This window comes from Gouania willdenowi, chromosome 14, assembly GCF_900634775.1.
Source record: "Gouania willdenowi chromosome 14, fGouWil2.1, whole genome shotgun sequence".
Taxonomy (NCBI): domain Eukaryota; kingdom Metazoa; phylum Chordata; class Actinopteri; order Blenniiformes; family Gobiesocidae; genus Gouania; species Gouania willdenowi.
In genome coordinates, this window is record NC_041057.1 from 35,701,730 (window position 1) to 35,726,890 (window position 25,161).

At 36.1% G+C, this 25,161-nt stretch overlaps 1 protein-coding gene across 1 annotated transcript in view; it reads right to left on the reverse strand.

The window, feature by feature from the left end:
- LOC114475310 (homeobox protein PKNOX2-like) overlaps window positions 1–25,161 on the reverse strand; it is a 126,634-nt gene that overhangs the window by 40,198 nt on the left and 61,275 nt on the right. Inside the window, 3 exon segments of the mRNA XM_028466001.1 lie at window positions 765–776; window positions 1,727–1,863; window positions 5,115–5,221. Coding sequence (XP_028321802.1) covers window positions 765–776; window positions 1,727–1,863; window positions 5,115–5,201 — 236 coding nt within the window. The 5' untranslated portion in view covers window positions 5,202–5,221.

The following is a 25,161-nucleotide window of genomic DNA, read 5'->3' on the forward strand; positions in this document are numbered from 1 at the left end:
AATAAACAAAATGGAATTTAAAAAATCAATGTGGAAAACAGAATTTGGAAAAGATTTAATGAATTTATAGGGCCTTACTTCTGTTACTTACAGTAAAACATATTTAATGAACATGGACATAAGGACATAAGGTGATTAACATTATAATTTTAATTATGAGTCCGAAGGTCACACTCAAATATATGCAGTGTTGGTTTTACCCACAGTTACAGCTAAAGACCATACTTCACTGTGTGATATATACTGTACCTGATATATTCTATGTTTTATGATTCCCAATAAATTCAGGAAAAGACAAAAATGTTGCCAACGATGTTCATGCTTTGTGTGTATTCATGCCATTAATTTATTTATCTTTAATACGTGAGTTATTTAGGGTCAGAGTCCAAGTGTTAATATTCTGGTTTAACACAGTACAAAATCAAACAAAAATACTTTAAGTATGCATCTCATAATTGTGTGTAAAGATAATATTCCTAATCTGTGGCTGAGGAAAGAAAGAAGTGTAATTAGAGCATATTGTTTCCATTGCTCTTCATGCACATTTGTTCACATGACTCATCAACACAAAAGTGCAGCCATGTCATTCAGAATGAAACACAACTGATACAAACACACAGTAAAGATGTGAACATGCTGTTAGCTTTGATCTTTAGCTTTGATCTAAACCCAGTGTCACTGACTCACTGTGTGTGTGTGTGTGTGTGTGTGTGTGTGTGTGTGTGTTCTGATCAGCCTTAGACTGTCTGAGAAGTGATGCTTACCTTTGAAAATGACTGTTGGCGTGAAAAGAGAAATAAACCATGTTTTACAAATGTGATCTGAGTCAAAAATGCTTTTCTTTGCTCGTGTTTGGCAAAAATCACTGAAAGTCTTTAGATCTCAGCTGTGATTATATGTGGCGTTGAATAAAGTCCCTTTGTTCAGATTATACAGGTTCTCTGGATGATTATCTACATGATCTCAACACATTCAGATCAGTGGAACCTAAGCTGCCTTTGATGAGTGAGAGAATGTATTGGAAGTGTTTAAAAATGACACAGAAGAAGAATGAAAGGAAGTCTTTTCTCAGTTTAATTTTAAATGCTTTGATGTTTTAGGCCCGTGGTCGTCATTGGAATCAAAGCCATCAGAACGTCTTATATAATAATCATTGGTTTCTGTAAATCATGTGTCAAACTCAAGGCTCGGGGGCCAAATCTGGCCTTTTAGAGCATCTGATTCAGGCCAAAGGAGAAAAATCATCGAGAAAACATGACTTATTGTGTAAATGACCAAATAATCCAGTAGTAGATATTTAAAATTCACCAACTGTACAATATTTCTAGAGGTTTGCATGTTTCCTTTGTTTATATCACATTAATGGAGTCATTTTTAATTGCAAATTGTGGAAAGATTTCTACGACATTCCTCTAAATTATGTAAAAAATAGTGACAAAATCAATATTTTTTTTGCAGTGAATTGAACTAATAATGAAAACTATTAATGTTAAACATTTTTTCCCAACCTAAGATCTGTGGCCCACTTAAGGTCAAACTGGTCCATATTTGGCCCCTGGTGTAAAACAAGTGAAAGATATTCTCCAGGAACGGAAATGAAATGTTCACAAAAACAAAACGTTGAAAATGTTCAAACCTGAAGAAGCAGAACCAGCTGAGACGTTAATGTGTTGATCCAACAGCAGAGAACGACCTCGTGTGTGTGTGTGTAGTAACGTGCACTGACCTGTACACGGCCCTCTTGTCAGACTCGAGCTGGGCCTGGGGGTCAAGGGTCACGCTGACTGAAGCGTTTCCTGCTGCAGACGCTGCTGGGATGTGGACCTGTGGGGTCTTATTGTTCTGCTGAGTCGTGCCCGTCATCTGCCACACAACAACACATACACACAGTTACACACAAGTTCAAACTTGTGCAGATAATTTAGATTATTGATTGATTGACTTTATTTATTTTGATTAATATTCTACATTGATACAATTTAAATACAAATTGTATAAAAAAAAAGAAAAAAAGAAATAAACAGGCAATTTAGCCCCTCCTTTTCCCTCTGCACACTGGTAATTTATACCTTTCATCAGTAGCATTCATATATATATATATATATATATATATATATATATATATTTGTATGAACTTTTGAATATACTGTATATATAATAAAAGTCTGAATATGCATTATACAGTACATGAAAGTTTGAAAATTCAATTCTAATACTATTCAATTCAAAGTCTTGAATACTATTAGTAACAATATTATCTCCAGTATTTTAATAAATACAATATTCTGCAATTTTCAGGTTTTTAGTTAAATCAATTAATCAATATATCCTATACTATTAAATAATTTTAACAGCTGTCTTTTGTCATTTTACTAATGTATCTATAATAGTTTTTGTGTATTTCCCCACACCACGACACAAATATGTTAGGTATGGCATAACCAAGGGACAATATATCAACTAAACGCTGTTTTTGTTTAGTGAGTCCATAGTTTTATATAGTATGCGTATTGATTTGGACACTTTTGTACTCAATATGTGATTTCCAATGTAGACATCTAATAATTCAGCTTCATAAACATCGTTTTGATGTAGTTTTGCATTTTTAACATTTCTATTACCTGAAAAAATGGTTTTATTTTCATTTAAAGATGAACTTATTGTAATCAAACCTTCAACATATCTTCTCCTGTACAAAATACATGTGTATCATCAGCAAACACAAAACTTTTTAGTACGCTTGATGCAGACAAAAATCTCATTTATATATTTATATATAAGAGTAAATCATTTTGGTCTTAAGACTGATCCTTGTGGAACGCCACGTTACTTTCAACTGAGATTCAGTATTATTTATAACCACATCCTGATATCTGTTATATAAATCATGTTTATCCATTGTTCTGCTATACTCCTTAAACCGTATTATTATGGATCATTGTTGCTCAACAGGTCAGTGTTGTATGTATGTATGTTTTTAGATTGTGTCATGGACATATGCACCGTTTTATCATCATTTCCATCGGAATCTTTTTTATTTGTTATGAAATGAGCAAAAACCAAGTAATGTCTCTGATTCCTCTCCTCCTTCAGTTCACTGTGAGCTCTCACTGAGTCTAGATGATGATATCATCCCAACCCCCCTTTACCCTTCTTTTTTTTTTTTTTTTTTCTGGTGCCGTGAGGGTGGAGGGCTTCAAGTCTTAATCCCAACACCAAATGGGAAATAAATTAGCTCCTTCACACTTAACTAGCTCTCATTTGCATTTGCCGAGTGAGCGGCTGTGTCTCCCCTGGCACTAATCCTGCGGGCGGGGGTAGAGAGAGTCGCAGGGTTAGGTCATCGGATGAACCCGCTCCACCTCACACGCTGCTACAGTAGTAAAAAAATTATTAAAAATGATGTTCCAATTATCACGGCGACCTACGGGAGGGAGCACGTGTTGTGCTGAGGTCCGCCCCCCCCAGCAGGCGGGGGGGCGGACCTCTCATTCTCCTGCTCTGACATACAGCGTGTATTACGTCTTAATTACAGCGTACGAGTCAAACGTAGAGGAATTCATTTAAACGAACCTACAGAGACGTGATCTGCACCAGCTTCTTAATAATGAGGAGGATTTTATGACCTTATAACGTGTCTGAGTGTCACATTAGACTAATTAGTAATTAGGACATCATATGTGTTTTATATTTATATCTATATGTGTGTGTTAGAGTGTAGGGACTGTATTTAATGCTAAATCTTTCCATTTTTGTATTTATTCCAGTCTGACCACTTGTCATGTGACTAAGGATGGGAACCAAATTTGTTGCTTTTTAGGTTTACGACCAAATTGCTTCATTTTTTTTTTTTTTTTTTTGTGGATTCCTAATAAACAGGATCAGAACCAACTAAGCTCTGGCACTACCAGTCGCACCAAACAAAAACTCAGTTATTTTGGCCAAAAATGGGTAACAGAGGAACGCTGACTCAGCTTTCATTTTTCACCTATGCACACAAATACTGTCAATATAGATCCTCTCACATAGAGCTGTTGTTAAATTAGTGCATTATTTAAAAAAAGAATGAAGAAATTTGTGAAACAATTGTTGCTAATGCTAGGTGAATGCTAATGCTAAGTTAGTGCTAATGCTAGACTAATGCTAAGTTAATATTAGGTTAATGCTATTGCTTGGCTAATGTTAATGCTATAGGTTAATATTAATATTAGGCCAATGTTATTGTGAGGTTATTGCTACTGTTAGGCTAATTTTAATGCTATTGCTAGGTTAGTGGTAATGCTAGGCTAATGCTAATGCAAGATTAGAACAAATGCTAGGTTAGTGCTAATGCTAGCTAATGATAATGCTTGTCAGTGCCTAATCCTTTCACGGACCGGATCCTTTCAGATCCTTTTAACGCATGCATAAACGTGTCTCCATCCAGTCGGTAGTTTGTGTATTATTTAAAATGTTGAAAACCTGCTATTTAAAAAGAATTATAAATTTATGTTTTGAGTGAATTCCGATCATTTTTGAATATTATCTTATTTGCTGTTTGGTTTTTGATTCTCAATGTTGTGTATTGTGTTTTTATCCATTTGTTTTAATTAACAATTAAAAACACCACAAAACAGTCACGTATTTAAATATGTACTAATAAAATATTTAACAAACGTCGTATGGTCAGTTTACTTTCTAATATCACGTCCCAGCAGCTCTGTCTTAAAGAATATGAGAGAAGGAAGTGACGTAGTCTACGCACATGTGTTGAAATGATCTGAAAGGACACTGACAATGATTGCTTAAGCTAATGCTAGCTAATGTCAATGCAAGCTAATGCTAAATTTTATCAATGTTAATGCTAACTAATGCTAATGTTAATGCTAATTTATGCAAATGCTAAGCTAATGCAGCGTTGTTATTATTATTATTATTATTATTATTATGAGAAATAAATATTGTAAATTGGAACAGTTTATTACAGCACAAACACACACAAAAGTACCCAATATTGGTACCATTGATACTGATTCACAGGTATCGAGTATTGTTTCCAATGTGAAAGGTACCATCTCTACATGTGACCAACATGTGACCCCACTTCTCGTTGCTGATTTGCTGATTGCTCGTACCTGTTGGCTCTCCTGATACGATGGTGGAGGAACGCTCTGAGTGGCCATCATTGTCACTGTAGGTGCTGGAGAAACATGTTGCATCATGGGACAGCTTCACATTGAGACTGGAGAGAAACACAAAGCAGGAAGTAGGTAAATAAGGATTAGGAATCCATGAAGTATCTTATAACAACAGTAGCCAGCAGGTGGTGCTGTGATCAATAACACATGATAAACCCATAGGGATTCTTACCGGGGGGCAAAAGAAAAAAACATCTTGTGAGTTGTGCCAACTGCAATGTGTGTAACATCTATCTATAAAAACAAGGAATCTCTGTCTGTCTGTGTCTCAAATACTGTATCTCTGGTGCTCAGGGACAGACAGGGACAGACAGGGACAGACAAGGACAGACAGGGACAGACAGGGACAGACAGGGACAGACAAGGACAGACAGGGACAGACAAGGACAGACAAGGACAGACAGGGACACACAGGGACAGACAAGGACAGACAGGGACAGACAGGGACAGACAAGGACAGACAGGGACAGACAAGGACAGACAGGGACAGACAGGGACAGACAAGGACAGACAGGGACAGACAAGGACAGACAGGGACAGACAGGGACAGACAAGGACAGACAAGGACAGACAGGGACAGACAGGGACAGACAAGGACAGACAGGGACAGACAAGGACAGACAAGGACAGACAGGGACAGACAGGGACAGACAGAGCTCATACTTGCTACGTAGCTGCAGCTTGGTTCAAAGTTGTGCGATGTCACATTTATTTGGACTGAAATGCTACAGTTAATAAATTATTTCATTTAAAAAAAATGTTCTTTGCCGGAGCTAAAACCAGTTTATATACTAGTATAAGTAAATTCCCAGTATGAGCTGAAAGTGAACAAACAGCTGAAGCATTAGTTGAAAAGTTAGTTTAAAGGTTTAAAAAAGGTTGAAAAAGGTCAAAAAAAAAGGTTGAAAGAGTTTGAAAAGGTTGAAAAAGGTTGAAAAAGGTTGAAAAGTTTGAAAAAGTTTGAAAAGTTTGAAAAAGGTTGAAAAGGTTGAAGAGGTTAAAAAAGGTTGAAAAGTTTGAAAAAGTTTGAAATGTTTGAAAAGGTTGAAACAGTTGAATGGTTTGGATCAGTTTCAAAATGGCCGACGATGAAGAGGGTCAAAGTGCACGAGAGGGTCAAAAAGGTTTGAACTTTCATTGTAAGTGGAAGAGAGCAAAAAGTTCCACGAGAAATAACTCAAAAAGTTGAAAAGTTTTCAAAACACTGAGATATAGCAGAGAAGTGCAGAATTTTCTGAAGAGTTTGATACCTTAATTGTTGAAATTGGTTGAAAATTGTGGGAGGAGTTTGAGGATACGGAAGAAGAATAACATAGTAGAAGAATAATAATAAAGGGGAACGAATACAATAGTGAGGATACCAATGCATCCTCACTATTTTTTGCAGCAGCAGCTTCATAAAAACACTTGTTTACCAATTGCAGGCGGCTACGCTAGTTTTGCTAATTAGCGCCGCCTTCAAAGTGCTGCGTTGTGGTCGAGTCACCTTGGTTGTGTGAGGCTGCTGTAACCCAACCAATCAAAAAGGCCTAATTAGGACCCTTGTTGCTGGGCTAATTGCTATTGGCCGGGACCCCACAGGGTTGAGGGCCGTACCCTGTGGAACCCCCCACCCCCACCCCTACCCCCACTGACAGAGCTAATTGGTTCAGTACTGTTTTACACACACATGCACACTTCTGGACCCCCGACCGCTACTGCAGCACAGCTGGACCCCAGCCCTAAGCTCCATATAACCTACTGTATGTGCCTAACATGGGGGGGGACCCTTAAATGTGGCTGGAGGGAAGCACACAGGTGGTTGTGATGAATGTCATGTTGAACGTCATTAAAGATTTGATCTTATTACAAAAATCTAAATGTCTCCACTTTTAAACAATATATCAGCCATAAGCAACTGGCAGCCCGGGGGCCACACGCGGCCCTCCGTCTAATATTGTGTGGCCCCCAAAACAAAATTGTGTTATAATAACTCACAAAACTCCAGAAACACAAAGAACGACAGCAAAATGTCAACAAAGACACACTAAATAAAATCACGACAAAAACAGCAACAAATACAAAGGGACTTCAAAGACACAAAATGCTAATGAAATTTCCTAAAATGACAGAAAAATTCACAAAATGACAAAAAAAAAACAGACATGACTTGGAAAAACACAAAGGCAACAAAAATCTGCCATATTGCCAAAAAAATAAATTCAAAAACACACAAAATGTCTAAAAACTATATATATATATATATATAAAAACAAGAAATCCCACATAAAAGGACGACAAAGACAAAACCATTTCTTCTTTCCTGTATTCATTCTTCTAAATGCTAACATAAATGATGATAATGTGGTCCCTTGGAGCAGACAATCACATTTTTGTTGCCCTCATTGTGATAGAAGTTACAGGTACAGCCATATATAATGTGCATCATATAGAGCTGTACATAATCATTAATCTAACGATACAATCACAATGTGCATGTCACAATAAGATATATACTAATACTAAACAATACGACGGACGTGGACAACTGTGCAAATAAACGTGATTGTTTATTCCGAGGGTCACATTATTGACATGTAGAAAAATACACAAAAGAACAAAAGCTTTGTGTGTTTTGTCTGTAATTTGTTTTTTGTTTTTTGTTTTGTTTTTGTCTGTAGTTTTGTGAGATTGTTTTGTGTATTATTGTTGTTGGTTTTGGAGTCATTTTATGTTGTTATTGTTTTGTGAAGTTTTATTGTCATTTGACAACCTCCCACCTGACCGTGGCTCAGGTGGTAGAGGGTCGTCTTCTGATCGAGAGGTTGGGGGTTCGATCCCAGTACCTGACTATGTGTAGAAGTGTCCTTGGGCAAGACACTGAACCCTAAGTTGCTCCCAGTGGTCGACTAGCGCCTTGCATGGCGTGATTGAGTGAATGAGTTGATATGTAAAGCGCTCTGAGACTGTTTCAGTGGTGATAAAGCTCTATATAAATCAAGTCCATTTACCGTTTTGTATAATTTTCTCTGATTTCTTTTTTGTTTTGTGTGTTTGTGGATTAATTTTGTCTATTGTTGTCACCTTGTGTGTTTTTCGTTAATGTTGCATTTTGTGTGTTTGCTTTGGGGGCCACACAAAATTAAAGTGAGGGCCGCATGTGGCCCCTGGGCCGCCAGTTGCCTACGTCTGCAATACGATGTACATATTGTAATATCAATATTCACAAATGTAACCTTTACAAGTACAAAATGGTATGAAATACATTTTATTTCATTTTCTTTTTAAGTAAATAACGAACTGTAATTCAAGAACAAATATCAAAAACAAGTGGTTTGTTTATCAAAGTTTGAAATTACATTTTGCTTCTACAACAGATTCTGATTCTGTTCTTAAATTATTACTTTTTTAAAAGTAAAAGTGCCCAAAATATGTTTTATTAAAAAAAAGTCATAGAGGACTATATATATATATATATATATATATATATATATATATATATATGCAGATGTTAGCGACATTAAATGTTTTTTTCATTGAAAAACATGATTAAGAAAATTGATTTGGGTATTTTTTGGATTAATACTGTAATTGCACGGTGAAATATCGCGATATATTGGCAAATCGATTTTAAAGACCACTAATATTTGCTCTATCTGAGAAGTTTCTGAAAGCTAATGAGTTGTTTGTTATCGTAGTATCATGTCATTACGGTCATTTTAATCACATGTGACGGAATCATTAAAGATGCTGCTTTGTTTAGACAAACTCGTTACACACGAGGAAAAGAGAAAGAGAGACTAAAGTCTAAGAGAGAGAGAGAGATTAAAAATACCAATGGATTTAAGTGAAAAAGCAAAGGATGATGAGAAACCTCCATGGATGGATGTTCAGAGGAGACTCAGCTTTTCCACCATATTGTCATTTCTAGAATCAAGAAAACGTGGAGTAATCTGAGTATGAAGAGGTCAGATCTCATCACTTCATTACAGAACCATCAACTCAGAAACTCTACCATGAAACTGTACAAACTACCATAAAGATATAAAACTATTCCACAATAGGAAATCACATCAACGCTTTGCTAAATGAGTCGCAGACTAAAATCTACTGTTAAAAGAATTATTAGGAAGGAGTCCTAATGGGACAATAATGATCCAGTTTGTGCTGAGATAGAAGGTTTTTATAGCAACATTATGCAGAACTCCTGCTTCCAGCTCCAAAAACTCCTGCTGATGCTAATCACGCTAAACGCAGAATCACTCACATGAATAAAGTTTAGACATGTTTTATTTTACCAAAGTTTGAACCAGAACTGATGAAAACCAAGCACACTTTATAACCTCCAACAACACTGTCCAGCCTTACGCAGAGGGCAGCGCTGTGCAGCACGATTTCTAGGATAATAATAATAATTCATAGTGTGATTTATAATTCTACAACTTCATTTATCAGACGCTTTTGGCCAAAGTGATGTCACACAAGAGGTCGTGTAGTTAAATATCTTTTATCTAACAGCACATTTTAATAGTCAACAGTATTGAGCTACAAGAGATTATGATTTGTTTATTTAATCCATCCATACATCCACTTTCAGACCCACTTCCTGTTTAGGGCCACGGGGGTCTGCCGGTGCCAATCTCCAGCTCTCATTGGGCGCTGGGCGGGGCTACACCAGGGACAGGGCGCCAGTCCATCGCAGGTTTATTTAATCATTCATCATAAAACAAATAGGTCAACGACTGGAAGGGAAACTAGGCTGTTGCTAGGCAACTAGGGTTGGGCATCGTTTGGATTTTAACGATTCTGATTTTAAGTCTGATTCTCAATTTCCATTTCTGTTCTAAATGATTCTCAATTTCAATTCTTTGAGTTGCGCAAGTCAACAGGTCAGATTTAATTTGAAAAAGGTTATTTTTGGTTGCTGTACTGTAACTACAGTATTCAATTAACAAAGGTTTCCAACTGTAACTGTAAAAGTGAAACTTTCTGAAATAAAACTACAAACAAGTTGTCATCAGTGTAAAAAACATAGATCTACAGGTAGATGTGAAACTAAATAAGACAAACCCTGGAACAGTCATGTGACAAATCAATTTGTTCTAGTTGAGAAAGATTAAGTTCATTTTAGTTGTTCTGCACTTGTGCGACTTTCAGCAATGACGCGCAGGTGACGATAATCCAAGATGGCGGCGGCCTGGACTCAACCCTAGACTATGTAATAAAAGACTTAAAAGACATGAATATAATGAAAAGAGTGGATGGACAGAGACATAAACATGTAGACTTTAACACAGACACACACAGACTTATTAAACACACACAGACTTATTAAACACACAGACTTATTAAACACACACAGACTTATTAAACACACAGACTTATTAAACACACACAGACTTATTAAACACACAGAGACTTATTAAACACACACACTTATTAAACACACACAGATTTATTAAACACACACAGACTTATTAAACACACACAGACTTATTAAACACACAGACTTATTAAACACACACAGACTTATTAAACACACAGAGACTTATTAAACACACACTGACTTATTAAACACACACAGATTTATTAAACACACACACAGACTTATTAAACACACACAGACTTATTAAACACACACAGACTTATTAAACACACACTGACTTATTAAACACACACAGATTTATTAAACACACACACAGACTTATTAAACACACACAGACTTATTAAACACACACAGACTTATTAAACACACACACAGATTTATTAAACACACACACAGATTTATTAAACACACACACAGATTTATTAAACACACACACAGATTTATTAAACACACACAGATTTATTAAACACACACACAGATTTATTAAACACACACAGATTTATTAAACACACACACAGATTTATTAAACACACACACAGATTTATTAAACACACACAGACTTATTAAACACACACAGATTTATTAAACACACACACACAGATTTATTAAACACACACAGATTTATTAAACACACACAGATTTATTAAACACACACAGACTTATTAAACACACACAGACTTATTAAACACACACAGACTTATTAAACACACACAGACTTATTAAACACACACAGACTTATTAAACACACACAGACTTATTAAACACACACAGACTTATTATTAAACACACACGGACTTATTAAACACACACAGACTTATTAAACACACACAGACTTATTAAATTCACATGTACCTCGGTAAACGTACTAGACTTCATCGGGAGGCTGGCACTAGGACCCTGAGACGGCGTAAATGCATCCCCGTACTCCGTTCCTATTTGGAACCCAACCTTATAGGCAACACATAAACATTTCCTAACTGAAAGTTGAGGGTTTTTAGAACAGATTAATGAGACTGTGTAAAAAAGTCCCAGTTGTTGTTGTTGTTGTTGTTGTTGTTGTTGTTGTTGTTGTTGTTGTTGTTGTTGTTGTTGTTGTTGTTGTTGTTGTTGGATGAAACTAAAAATAAAATAAAACGTGTCCTCTGTGGGGTTTTGTCATGTTTATTTTAAGTTAAAAATGATAATCATTATAATGATGATGTAAATCATCAAACTCATTTTAGTTCAGGGGCCAAATACAGACGTTTCATCTCTAGTGGGCCACAGATTTTATGTTGGAAAACGAGTAATTTCAACATTATTGTTCCTAGTTTAAATTTCTACATATACATAAAATACTAAACATGTTAGAAACTGACCATATCCACCAATAAGTGATAGATATCAGTTCCAATAGGATCTACACTTTAATGTTCCTAAATTATGTAACACATTTTGATTTAAATAAGGGAAATATTACATCAAAATTTGTGGAAAATTGAAAGATTTTGTAAGAATTTTGAGTTTTTCCACTGGTTTATGTGATATAAGCATCGGGAAAATTGTGAGCACCTGCAAATAATGTTGAGTTTCATTTACACAATGATATTCTGTCATTTTTACTTTCTCTTGCAGGCCAAGTTGGATGCTCTAAAGGGTGAGATTTGGCCCCCTGGCCACGGGTTTAACACGTGTGATGGAAATGATATTGATTAAAACATGAACTGAAAATACTAAAGTCAGTCTTGGTCCCACACTAGGCATGAGATGTATGGAAATAATAAAAACTATAGAAATAAATCTATTCAGGAGACACTAAATACTGTTTTATACTAAATGAGATTCTTTAAAATGTGTGTTATCACTCATTCATTCCATCATTATGATCTATACATATTTTTAAATAGTTTTCTAAGCAAAATGTTAGAGTCGGACTCAAACCATAAAAAGTTTAAGAACCATTGGTCTAAAGGAACCAGAGATGAAACTTTTAAATGACGTCCAAAATGTGCCAACGTTCCCGTGTTAAACACTGGGTTTGGTTTCCAATTAGTTGCAAATCTGCATGTTTTATTATAGCAGGGTGTGTGTGTGTGTGTGTGTGTGTGTGTGTGTCTGTGTGTGTGTGTGTGTGTGTGTGTGTGTGTGTGTGTGTGGTGTGTGTGTGTGTGTGTGTGTGTGTGTGTGTGTGTGTGTGTTGTTGTGTACTACTGACTGACTGATTGTGTCTTTGTGTTCTCATTCCAAACGCTATCAGCTGAAAGGCATCTTCTCCGTTATTATCAGACCTCATTTTAATTGCAAATGCAGCGAGCGTGATAGTGATTAAATGGAAAATTGCACATTAATTGATGAGAACGAAGATAAAGCAATTCCAATTACTGCACAGTATTTTAGGGGTCTCTCAAGTTTCACCATCGCTTGCAGGAAACGGGCGAAAACGGGCGACCACGGGCCAAAAATGAGACGGCGATCGTGTGTCCATTAACACACACACACACACACACACACAAATACGTGCACAAACACATGCCGTATCAACACTGCTGGAGTGCCAATGTACATGAAATAATAAACCTCTGATATCCAAAAGCCAAACAGTATGTGCGGCCCCCAAAAATGTAATTTCAAGAAGTTGGAAAAAATATAAAGTCCAATATAATGCACAAAATAACTCCCAAAACACACAAAACCACAGCAAAATGCAAAAAGCACAAGAAACAGACAAAAAAATTCTAAAAATACACAAAATAACCACAAAGACAAACACAACAACCATTTAAACAAAATGACAACAAAAACCCAAAGACACACAAACTGTCAACAAAAATGCACAAAATTACAGGAAAATACAAAAAAAAACGACATAAATAGAGAAAGTGACAAAAACGCACGAATCAACAACAAAAAAGCATAAAATAACAGAAAATAACACACAAGAACAAAAACACACATAATGGCTAAAAACTGACAAAAACAACAACACATATCGATTTTTATGGCCCCGCTGTGATACCATTTCATCCATAAGGCAGAGTTACACAATACGTGGTAGAAATCCATTTTAAGGATGAACTACTGTATGTGTTTGTTCTGTTCCTCAACAAAGGCCGTTGAAAATTGCACATCAATCGGAGAGAGCATGTAGTCGTAATCAAAACTCAAAAGCGTAAAAAATGGGAAATGAAAAGTCGTCCCAGAATAATTCCAACGTACATCAAAGGCTTTTGTGAGTCTGTGTTGGAGGCTTTGATCAGGTTGTGTAGTTAGAAACATTCACAGAGCTTTCACATATTTACATTAACATCTGCATTTAATCACACGTCATGTGATCGCTGCCCACAGTCCGAACATCTGACGGAGCGAATCAAACCAAAGAGCAAAAAAGTTTACAGATGTTTTATTTTACCAACGTTTGAAGCAGCAGTGATCAAAACTATACTTTTATAAACTCCACAACAAGTTTATCATTTTGATTAGCTTAAAAACAGATTTACTATGGTGCATTGTAAGTGTAAAAGTGTTTCCATATTTCTTTGTTTGTTTTGACCTTTTGTAAAAGTAGAGAAAAAAACAAAAAGCAAAGTGTCGAGAATAAAGTTGAAATTTTGAGAATAAAGTTGAAATTTTGAGAATAAATTTGAAATTTTGAGAATAAATTTGAAATTTTGAGAATAAAATTACATATTTGAGATTGAAGTTGAAATGTCGAGAATTAATGAGAAATTTTAAGAATAAATTAGAACATTTTAGAATAAAATTAATATTTTGAGAATACATTTGAAATTTCGAGAATAAAGTAAACATTTCAAGATTAAAGTTGAAATTTTGAGATTAAAGTTGAAATGTTGAGATTAAAATCAAAAAGCTAAGATTTAAATTGAAATGTCGAGAATAAATTTGAAATTAGGTAAAGAATAAGGTAAAAATTTTGAGATTACAGTCTTTTCATTTTCAAATTTAAAAAATTTAACTCTACAATATGGTGATAAAAGTTAAAGGTTTTCTAATAAAGTCAAATCTACAGAAGCTGACGAGGACCAAACAGCAGTGTTGTGTTCAAGACCACACTATCTGAGACCAAGACCATAAACATTTTATTTTTTTTTTATTTAAAAAAATATATAAATAAATAAAAATATGGCAATGTTCAACAGTTAAATAACATTCTCTCTTTAATTTTAGTTTATTTTAAATACATTTGATTGAGAAAAAAAGGTGCCTGCAAAAAATTAGCTAAAATATAAAAACTGCTACTGATAAATTCACAATAATTCTACATATTTGAAAACAAGATTTCTATATCAGCTGAATGTACAGCAAGTGTTTAAAAGTATTTCTGCCAAGAAATAAGATGTGAAACTAAATAAAACAAACTCAAACCCTGGATCAGTCATGTGACAAATCAATCAACAGTTCTTGTTGAGAATTATTATTATTATTCTGGATACAGTGGAAACAGAAACTATAAAAAATAGTTATATTGTGAACCTGTTTATATTGTAGGGAACATATTATATACAAATATATAATTGGAGTCTAAAGACACAAAAAAAAACACCACTTTAAAAAGAAAATAGACTCGAGACCAAGACCAGTCTCGACTACTACAACACTACCAAACAGTCTCCATCCAAACTTTAGACTTTTGTCAAAATATTGTATTTTGAGATCATCTTCAATATTTTTACTTTAATCTCAACATTTAGACTTTAATCTTGATTTGCCCAAATTTATTTTCTCCCTCTGAATTGGCCCTAATCGTCTTCCGTTCCTTTTTAAAAATTGACATCAAAGAGTTGTTCCAGGGTTTCCATGGATACGGTTGATTACAGGTGTAACATTAGGAAGTTTCCTGATCTGAGCTGATGTACAGTATGTGCCTGAGGTTTTACAGAGTGTCATAATTCAAAGTTTGGTGCCAGAGAGAAAGCGTCTCCGTTTTGTCTCAGGGCGATTAATCAACACTTCACAGGAAGTCGGTGACAAAAGGTGGCAGAGCTGGGGGGTGAGGGTGAGGATGAGTTCATCACAAGTTCATATGAAATTATATTAACCACAGTAATAATACCCACAGTAATCATTGTAATGCTGCAGTCTGCACAATTAAAAATAAACAAAAAAAAACCACTGGATTCCATTCTAACCCTGTTAGTCACTTAGTTCAGTGGTTCTCAACCTTTTCAACCCACAGTCATGTGGAGACAGAACCATCTATAAGAGCTTTTAGGGCCCATCCATAAAGTCAGTAAAATGATGGTCCATTGTTCTATGAATCTGTGATAACCACATTTAATTATTCATCTGAATAATATCCACTGTTATCCAGGAACATTTATTATTATTATTATTATTATTATTATTATTATTATTATTATTATTATTATTATTATTATTATAGTCATCTTAAAGATGGAAATCCTGGTTTTAATCACTAATAAAATGAGTTAAAAGTGACCAAAAATATTGGAAAAAGTGGTGAAATGGGATTTTAAAAACCACAGAAATTGGTCAAAAATTGCAAATTGAAGTGGTGAAAAATGGACAGAAAAAGTGGTTAAAAAAAAAGGTTCAAAGTGTCAATATTAGAACAATTATTTTAAACTGGAAAATAATGGGCATGATGAAACGTGAATGTGGTTAAATTGGCAACATGTGACTGTAACTGTATACAATGTGTTACATGTGACTGTAACTGTATACAGTGTGCTACAGGTGACTGTAACTGTATACAGTGTGTTACATGTGACTGTAACTGTATACAGTGTGTTACATGTGACTGTAACTGTATACAGTGTGTTACATGTGACTGTAACTGTATACAGTGTGTTACATGTGACTGTAACTGTATACAGTGTGCTACAGGTGACTGTAACTGTATACAGTGTGTTACATGTGACTGTAACTGTATACTGTGCGTTACATGTGACTGTAACTGTATACAGTGTGTTACATGTGATGTAACTGTATACTGTGTGTTACATGTGACTGTAACTGTATACAGTTTGTTACATGTGACTGTAACTGTATAGAGTGTGTTACATGTGATGTAACTGTATACTGTGTGTTACATGTGACTGTAACTGTATACAGTGTGTTACATGTGACTGTAACTGTATACTGTGTGTTACATGTGACTGTAACTGTATACAGTGTGTTACATGTGACTGTAACTGTATACTGTGTGTTACATGTGACTGTAACTGTATACTGTGTGTTACATGTGACTGTAACTGTATACAGTTTGTTACATGTGACTGTAACTGTATACAGTGTGTTACATGTGACTGTAACTGTATACTGTGTGTTACATGTGACTGTAACTGTATACAGTGTGTTACATGTGATGTAACTGTATACTGTGTGTTACATGTGACTGTAACTGTATACAGTGTGTTACATGTGACTGTAACTGTATACTGTGTGTTACATGTGACTGTAACTGTATACAGTGTGTTACATGTGATGTAACTGTATACTGTGTGTTACATGTGACTGTAACTGTATACAGTGTGTTACAGGTGACTGTAACTATATACAGTGTGTTACATGTGATGTAACTGTATACTGTGTGTTACATGTGACTGTAACTGTATACAGTGTGTTACATGTGACTGTAACTGTATACTGTGTGTTACATGTGACTGTAACTGTATACAGTGTGTTACATGTGATGTAACTGTATACTGTGTGTTACATGTGACTGTAACTGTATACAGTGTGTTACAGGTGACTGTAACTGTATACAGTGTGTTACATGTGATGTAACTGTATACAGTGTGTTACATGTGACTGTAACTGTATACAGTGTGTTACATGTGATGTAACTGTATACTGTGTGTTACATGTGACTGTAACTGTATACAGTGTGTTACATGTGACTGTAACTGTATACAGTGTGTTACATGTGACTGTAACTGTATACAGTGTGTTACAGGTGACTGTAACTGTATACAGTGTGTTACATGTGACTGTAACTGTATACAGTGTGTTACATGTGACTGTAACTATATACAGTGTGTTACAGGTGACTGTAACTGTATACAGTGTGTTACATGTGACTGTAACTGTATACAGTGTGTTACAGGTGACTGTAACTGTATACAGTGTGTTACATGTGACTGTAACTGTATACAGTGTGTTACAGGTGACTGTAACTGAGCAGAGATATAAAATATAATAGGACTGTGCTGTATTTTTTGGCACATCGTCTACAACAGGTGAGCCAAACTCATTTTTGCTCAGTGGCCGAATACATAACAGTTTGATCCTAAGTGTTCTGTATATTTGTGAAAAAAGAACCATATCTCTGTTATTGTTTCCTATGTTGCACTTCCATGTCTAAGTTATTTAAAACGTTTTTTAATGAACCTACAAGTGGAGTTTCCATAAATGTATACATTTGTCATTTTATAGTAATTTGCAGTGATTAATGCTTTCTCTCATTTTTCAAATGTTTTATGGGCCGATTTTAATGCTCTAAAGGGCCGGATTTGGCCCCCGGGCCTTGAGTTTGATACCTGTGGTCTACAATGTAACTGTCAACCTCTGATCATAATATTTCAGTTTAAATGTTATACAGGGATGTCTGGGTTTGGACGTATCATCACCTTTTTTTTGACTTGTTGAGTTTGCAATTTATTTTAATAAGTATAAGAATGCATTACATTTTTTAATGTTATTTCATATTTTATTTTTTATTAAGAAGTTGAAACGGAACTTTTACCAAAGTATTGTGACAACCTGTGTGTGTGTGTGTGTGTGTGTGTGTGTGTGTGTGTGTGTGTGTGTGTGTGTGTGTGTGTGTGTGTTTGTTTTCTGTCCCATACATCCAGGGCCTGATTGAACATTGGTCTCAGGTGTGAGTCTCTAAAGGGGGCGGAGCTACAACTATAAATCCAGTGAAACCTTCTGCTTGGTTTGACTGTACAACCACATGTTGTCTTAGTGTTCTCATGGGTTCTGATTGGTCATTTAGTTATTTTTTATGTGAAATGAATATTAAATAAATGTTATGTCCTCCTCTTCAGCGTCATGTGTCATGAACTTGTTACAGTATCTAAACTTTTACTGCAGTAAAAAAAAAAAAAAACACATTTTACCACATCTGGTTTGGAGAAATGATAGAAAAATGTGTGAACCCTGTTTAGTGGTTCAATCAAGCTAACAGCAGTAGTTAGCTGAGCCTGTCTCATTGTAAAGCAGATACGACTCAAGCTTAAAACAAAGAAACATTAAAAATGAAGGAAATCACCAGCTGTGTGACACTAAATAATGTAAATGTACGTGTTTCATTATGTTCCTCTAAATGTAATGACATGAGTGTGTTTTACACTATATATACTGTATATACTGTGTGTGTATATATATATATTATAACCGAGATCAATGTCAGAGTCTCCATTCTATCACAGAAAATACACATTTACTCTAACACACTAGTTCCAGTACTAACTAGTATTTAACATATGATTATTATAGACGTGTGTAAATGGAGGAAACATAAATTCACACTCTATAAACACAAAAAGAAGTTCAGTCTACAGATGTTTCTGATTCTATTGAATCAGTTTAATGGAACTTAATCTAAGGGTTTGTTCACAGCGACAGATAGTCCTGATTGTCCTCCTCAGAGCGTTTCCAGTCAAAGTGTACAGTGAATATGTTCAGTGTGAACACAACCAGATCAAATACAGGAAGTATTTTTAATTTATTTTTTTTTAAATTTTAATTATTTTATTAATGTTACTCTCTGTTATTTTTAGGGACATGCTTCTCACACACACAGGTCTGAATCACACACATGCACAACCAGAACCTGTGAACACGCATCAATGGAGCGCTGTCAGAGTGGGGCTTCTTCCACTATGAAGGGAGCGCACCAGAGCAGTGTTGGGGTTTGATGCCTTGCTCAAGGGCACTTCGACAGTGCCCTGACACCTCTCCAGCTACCAGAACAACTTCTGTATTTTGGTCCGCATTGGGACTTGAACCAGCCCCCTTCCGGTTTCCAACCCATGTCTCTACGGACTGAGCTACTGCCGCCCGTATCGAAGTATCAGAGATGACGTAGAACGCACGGCATTGTGGGTGATCAGGAGAACTGGTGAGGGCCCAAACCAGAGCTTTAAAACCAGGAAAAGCAGGACAACTTGTTTCTGCTCCATTGTTGAATGTTGGTAAAGAACAAACGGAGAAGGAAGAAGTTTGAGAGAAGTACAGATCTGGATTTGATCCATAGATGAGAACATTTACTTCAGGTGCCAAGAGAAGTCTCTACTACAGTAACTAGTTACAGTAACGAGTTAAAGTAACTGGTAGGGATGTAACGATTCACTCAACTCCCGATGCGATTCTCTCACAATTTATTTTACAAATTGGGACTGTAGACAAAAGATGACTGAAAAATATTCCTTTATTTTTTTTTTGGGAAAAAAACTAGAAAATACTGTACAATTTTCCTTTACTATTTTTTCAATGTCAAAAGAATCCCTTGATAAACTATTTAAAACAATGCAATTTAACTAAAAATAAATCCTGAATGAAATTAATAAAAGAACAATACGAATGAAGAAGAAGTCTATTAATTTAAATTCTGGTTATATAGTAAACAATGCAAAACTGCGAAATAGTTCTTTTTAAAAGTGCAACTGAAAATGTATTTTGTGCCTTAACAATTGGACTTCATTGCACTGTATCTACATCAGATATTTGTTTGGACCAGCAGAGGGCGCTGGTAACCCAGTGCTCGGTTGGCATGCAGCTATTCTAGCAGTGAAGAAGAGATGCTATGCTAGCAGACAGAGCTAATAGAAAAACGTGACTTTTACAGATATTCACGTAATACTACAGATATTCTTTCGGTGCTAAAGGGGTAATGAATCATTTATGAACATGTTTAAGAGTAGAAGGCGATTCCGCCTGGCGCCTACGCTTCTGGACAAGAGAAGGATAAATAGATGGCGCCCTCTGCTGTTTAACAAAAGTACTGCGATTCAATTTTCAGAGAATCGATGTGAACCGTGATACCTATGAATCGATTTTTAACTGCCTTATGAGTAATCGTTACATCCCTAGTAACTAGTTACAGTAACTGGTTCCCTTCAAGCGATGCAACACAATTCCAGCGACTCAATCTCATGATCTGCATCACTGGAAGTCACTCAAAGTTGAACATTGTAAAGAGACTTGGAGTGATGCTGTGTCACAACATCCAACAAGTTTCTCCCTACGTCACTTCCCTGGTTCTTACGTCACTGGAGTGGATGAAGCCATGAAAAAGTGGGACACTGGATATTTTTGCTGCCCCTCAGGGCTGAGATCATTGTTTCTGCTGGAGTTAGCATGTGGTAGACTAGCGTACTAGCCAGAGAGGTTCACTCTACCTTGGCTTCAGCAACATGGTACAGGATAAGCAGGTACAGAAACGAAAGTACAGATGGACCCTTTCCTACGATCACTTTAGAAATGCCAGTGAAATAACGTACAGCGTGTGAGGAAACCAAAATACACAAATAACACCAGAAAAAATATCTGGTCAACCATACAAACTCCAGAGATATCTCTAGTCCCAACCCAGGGAATCATATACAGAGCATACAAGCCTGCATGTATTTTTTATTATTTTCTACCTGCTCATACAGATTTTATTGATTGGCTTCCATTTTCAAACCTTGATGCGTACTCGTTCAAATCATTATCTGCATTTAAAGGACCCTGGATTGGGAAGGTGGGGCAGTTCATAGATCTTAGAGAAATAAGCCTGATACTGATCGAGTGAAGCTATTCTACTGATCGTGTTCCTCAGAATCTAGAAGCGTTCTATGAATAAAAGCTTTGACATATTCATGTAGGGGAGGGGTTCTCAACCTTGGGGTCAGGGACACTGGGATGGGTCTTCAGATGCCTTCTAGAAACAGAATTTTGGAACAATTTGAGCCCATTCTTACTTATTTTTTACCCTTTTCTTGCCACGACACCAAACTCACCATATTTTAACCTATTTTCATCACTTTTTCTTACCATATTTTTGCTCCTTTTAATGTATTTTTGCTACATTTATCTCATTTCTGACACTACATCACATTTTATCCCTTTTCTGCACATTTTTTCCACTTTCCAGACATGTTCATCACTTATAAACCCTTTTTACCACTTTTACATCTAATGTCACATATATTGACCCATTATTGTCACTTTTAACCTCTGTTCATCATATTTCATGATTATTTTTTGCCATTTTAACCATATTCACTATTTGTCATGACCATTATTTGTGAGTTTAAACTAATTGTTCCAATATTGACACTTTGAACCATTTTTACCATTTTTTCTGTCTGTTTTTATTCACTCTAATTTACAACTTTTAACCAATTTCTGTGGTTTTTAAAAATCCCATTTCACCACATTTTCCACCATTTTATTAGTGATTAAAACCATGATTTCCATCTTTAAGATGACTATAATAATAAAAATAAACGTTCCTGGATAACAGTGGATATTATTCAGATGAATAAATAAATGTGGTTATCACAGATTCATAGAACAATGGACCATCATTTTACTGACTTTATGGATGGACCCCAAAAATCTCTCCTTTATTCCCCCTTATAGATGGTCCTGTCTCCACATGACTGTTCTTCAATGTTCATGTCTGTGTTCAACCACCTTCAGCTACAGTGGGGGTCCCTGCTCTATGGGACCTTTATTTTGGAGGGTCCCCGCTCTATGGAAACTTTATTTTGGAGGGTCCCCGCTCTATGGGACCTTTATTTTGGAGGGTCCCCGCTCTATGGGACCTTTATTTTGGAGGGTCCCCGCTCTATGGGACCTTTATTTTGGAGGGTCCCCGCTCTCTGGACTTTTATTTTGGGGGGTCAGGCCTGAACATGTTGAGAACCACTGGTCTTGGCAAGACTTAAACTTGCTCTATTTAAAACATGAATAACTATTGCACTCAAACAGAGAAATGAACACTTTCCCATTTCACTTCCATTTAATCTGTAGTGGTTTTGTGCCTGTGGGTAAAGGTTTGACCTGCCAGTGTAATGAATCGTATTTAGATGATTGGGGGGGGCGTCACCTCGGTTAGCCGTTATACGTCTGCAGGAGAGGAGGATGAATAAATAAATCAGGTGTTTTTGAATATGAGTGGGATCTAATCATTGCCTTATTGTCAGAGCTGATTTACAATGCAAACACCAGCGGGTGAACGAGGCCTTGATGGAGCCCAGGAAAACGATGGAAGGAAAGAAGGGCAGAATGGTAATGAGGCTGTGGCCAGGGATGGGGATTGGGGGGGGGGTAAACATTTGTGGTCAAACTTAGGAATCAGACAACACACAGATCAAAGCTGCAAACAAAGCAACACACACACACACACACACACAGAGAGGAAGTGGTGCACATGCAAACACAGGCTTGTTTATTAATGCATAAATTCCAGCTGAAAACAGATGCTGCAAAGATTTACCAGACGTCCTGTAGGCAGTATCTGTACACACACACACGTACACACACACGTACACTCACACACGTACACACACACACGTACACACACACGTACACAGCCTGAGGCAAACACAGTCTAACCCAGTGGTCTTTGGGCTTCAAATCCCCCCAGGCTATAAACAGGAGTCAGAACCAAGTCCACACTCCCAGACCAGCTCATTAACCCTCAGCCTCACACACACATTCCAACACAGTATTATTTATTTATTCATCTGCTCCTCCTGTTGGTTCCATTCATCAGATGTGAAGCGTAGATATGAAGGATGCAGAGCTGAGGTGGATTTGGTCTGAGGTGTAGTTTTGGATTACAGGCGGAATCACGTGAGATGTGTTGATAGATGAAAGAATGAGATCTAAAAGCTTTAATTTGTATGAAAAAAGGGGATTTTATATTCTGTACTAGTGTCAGAGCAAGATGTAAAAGTAATAAACTTTGTGGTTTACTGTGTCTGACACTAAAGTTGAAAGTAAAAAGGTCCAATGTTACACACTTGAATAAAAACATGATATCATGATATGTTTTGAGACTTTATTAATTGTGATTAATTAATTACAGAAAAATAATGCACTAAAAAAACTAGTTTTTTTTTCACTTCAAACAGCGTGGGACTTTTCTCAATGCACGCGTTTCCTGTGTAACCATCATAATGATGCACACACCACAACAGGAGAACCACATAGACATTAAATACGTAGACGCTACATCGACTGTGGAGGAACACGTCAACAGCACCGCCATCTTGGACCTGTGGTGGTGGAGGCAGCAGTGCATGAACATTATGACAGAAAGACATATTTCTCAATCACTAAGTAGAATTATGCGTTGATTTAATTTTTTTTAAAAACATCACAGATGTAGCTATGATATATTTATGTTTAAAATGCTGGTTTCACCACTTAACACATAATATCCACATCCTTGAATATTTCAGTTCTTTGGCTACAATAATTAATGATGATGATATAATAGTGTCTAACATTTGTTACAAACAAACCCAGTGAAAATTGCTTGAGAATTGAGTGATTTATGTCAACTTTAATAGTGTAAACACTAGGGATGTAACGATTCACTCAACTCCCGATACGATTCGATTCACGATACTGGGTTCACAATACAATTCTCTCACGATTTATTTTACAAAATGAGACTGTAGACAAATGATGATTGAAAAATATTCCTTTATTTTTTTGGGGGGAAAAAAACTTGAAAATACTGTACAATTTCCTTTCATTTTTCATTGTCAAAAGAATCCCTTGATAAACTATTCAAAATAATGCAATTTAACTAAAAATAAATCTTGAATTAAATAAATAAAGGAATAATACAAATGAAGAAGAAGCTTATTAATTTAAATTCTGGTTCTATAATAAACAATGCAAAACTGCATAATAGTTCTTTTTTTTTTTTTAAAGTGCAACTGAAAATGTATTTTGTGCCTTAACGATTGGACTTTAAAAAAAAAAAAAAACACGTCATTGCCCTGTATTTACGTCAGATATTTGTTTGGACCAGCAGAGGGCGCTGGTAACCCAGTGGTCGGTTGGCATGCAGATATTCCACCAGTGAAGAAGAGAAGCTACGCTAGCAGACAGAGCTAATAGAATAACGTGACTTTTACAGATATTCATGTAATATTGCAGATATTCTTTCAGTGCTGAAGGGGTAATGAATCATTTATTAACATATTTAAGAGTAGAAGGCAGCCAGAAAGAATTAGCAGACTCCGCCCACCTCCTACACTTCTGGATAGTGCCCCCTGCTGGTTAAAAAAAGTACTGCGATTCAATTTTCAGAAGATCGATATCAATCGTGATACCTATGAATCGATTTTTAACTGCCTTACGATTAATCGTTACATCCCTAGTAAACACATAATTCCTCTATAGATGTAATGCACTGTAGGAGCAATTGCCACCTGTCCAAAATGGCCACCCTGTAGACGCACCGCTCTCGTGGGTGACAGTAGTCAATGTGGCGTCTACGTATTATGATGTCTATGGAGAAAGAGTTTGCGGATCAGTGGAGGTCTGCTAGCCTCAGCTAGCACCTAAATGCTAAACATGTAGCAGCTAGCACCTCAATGCTAAACATGTAGCAGCTAGCACCTCAATGCTAACATGTAGCAACTA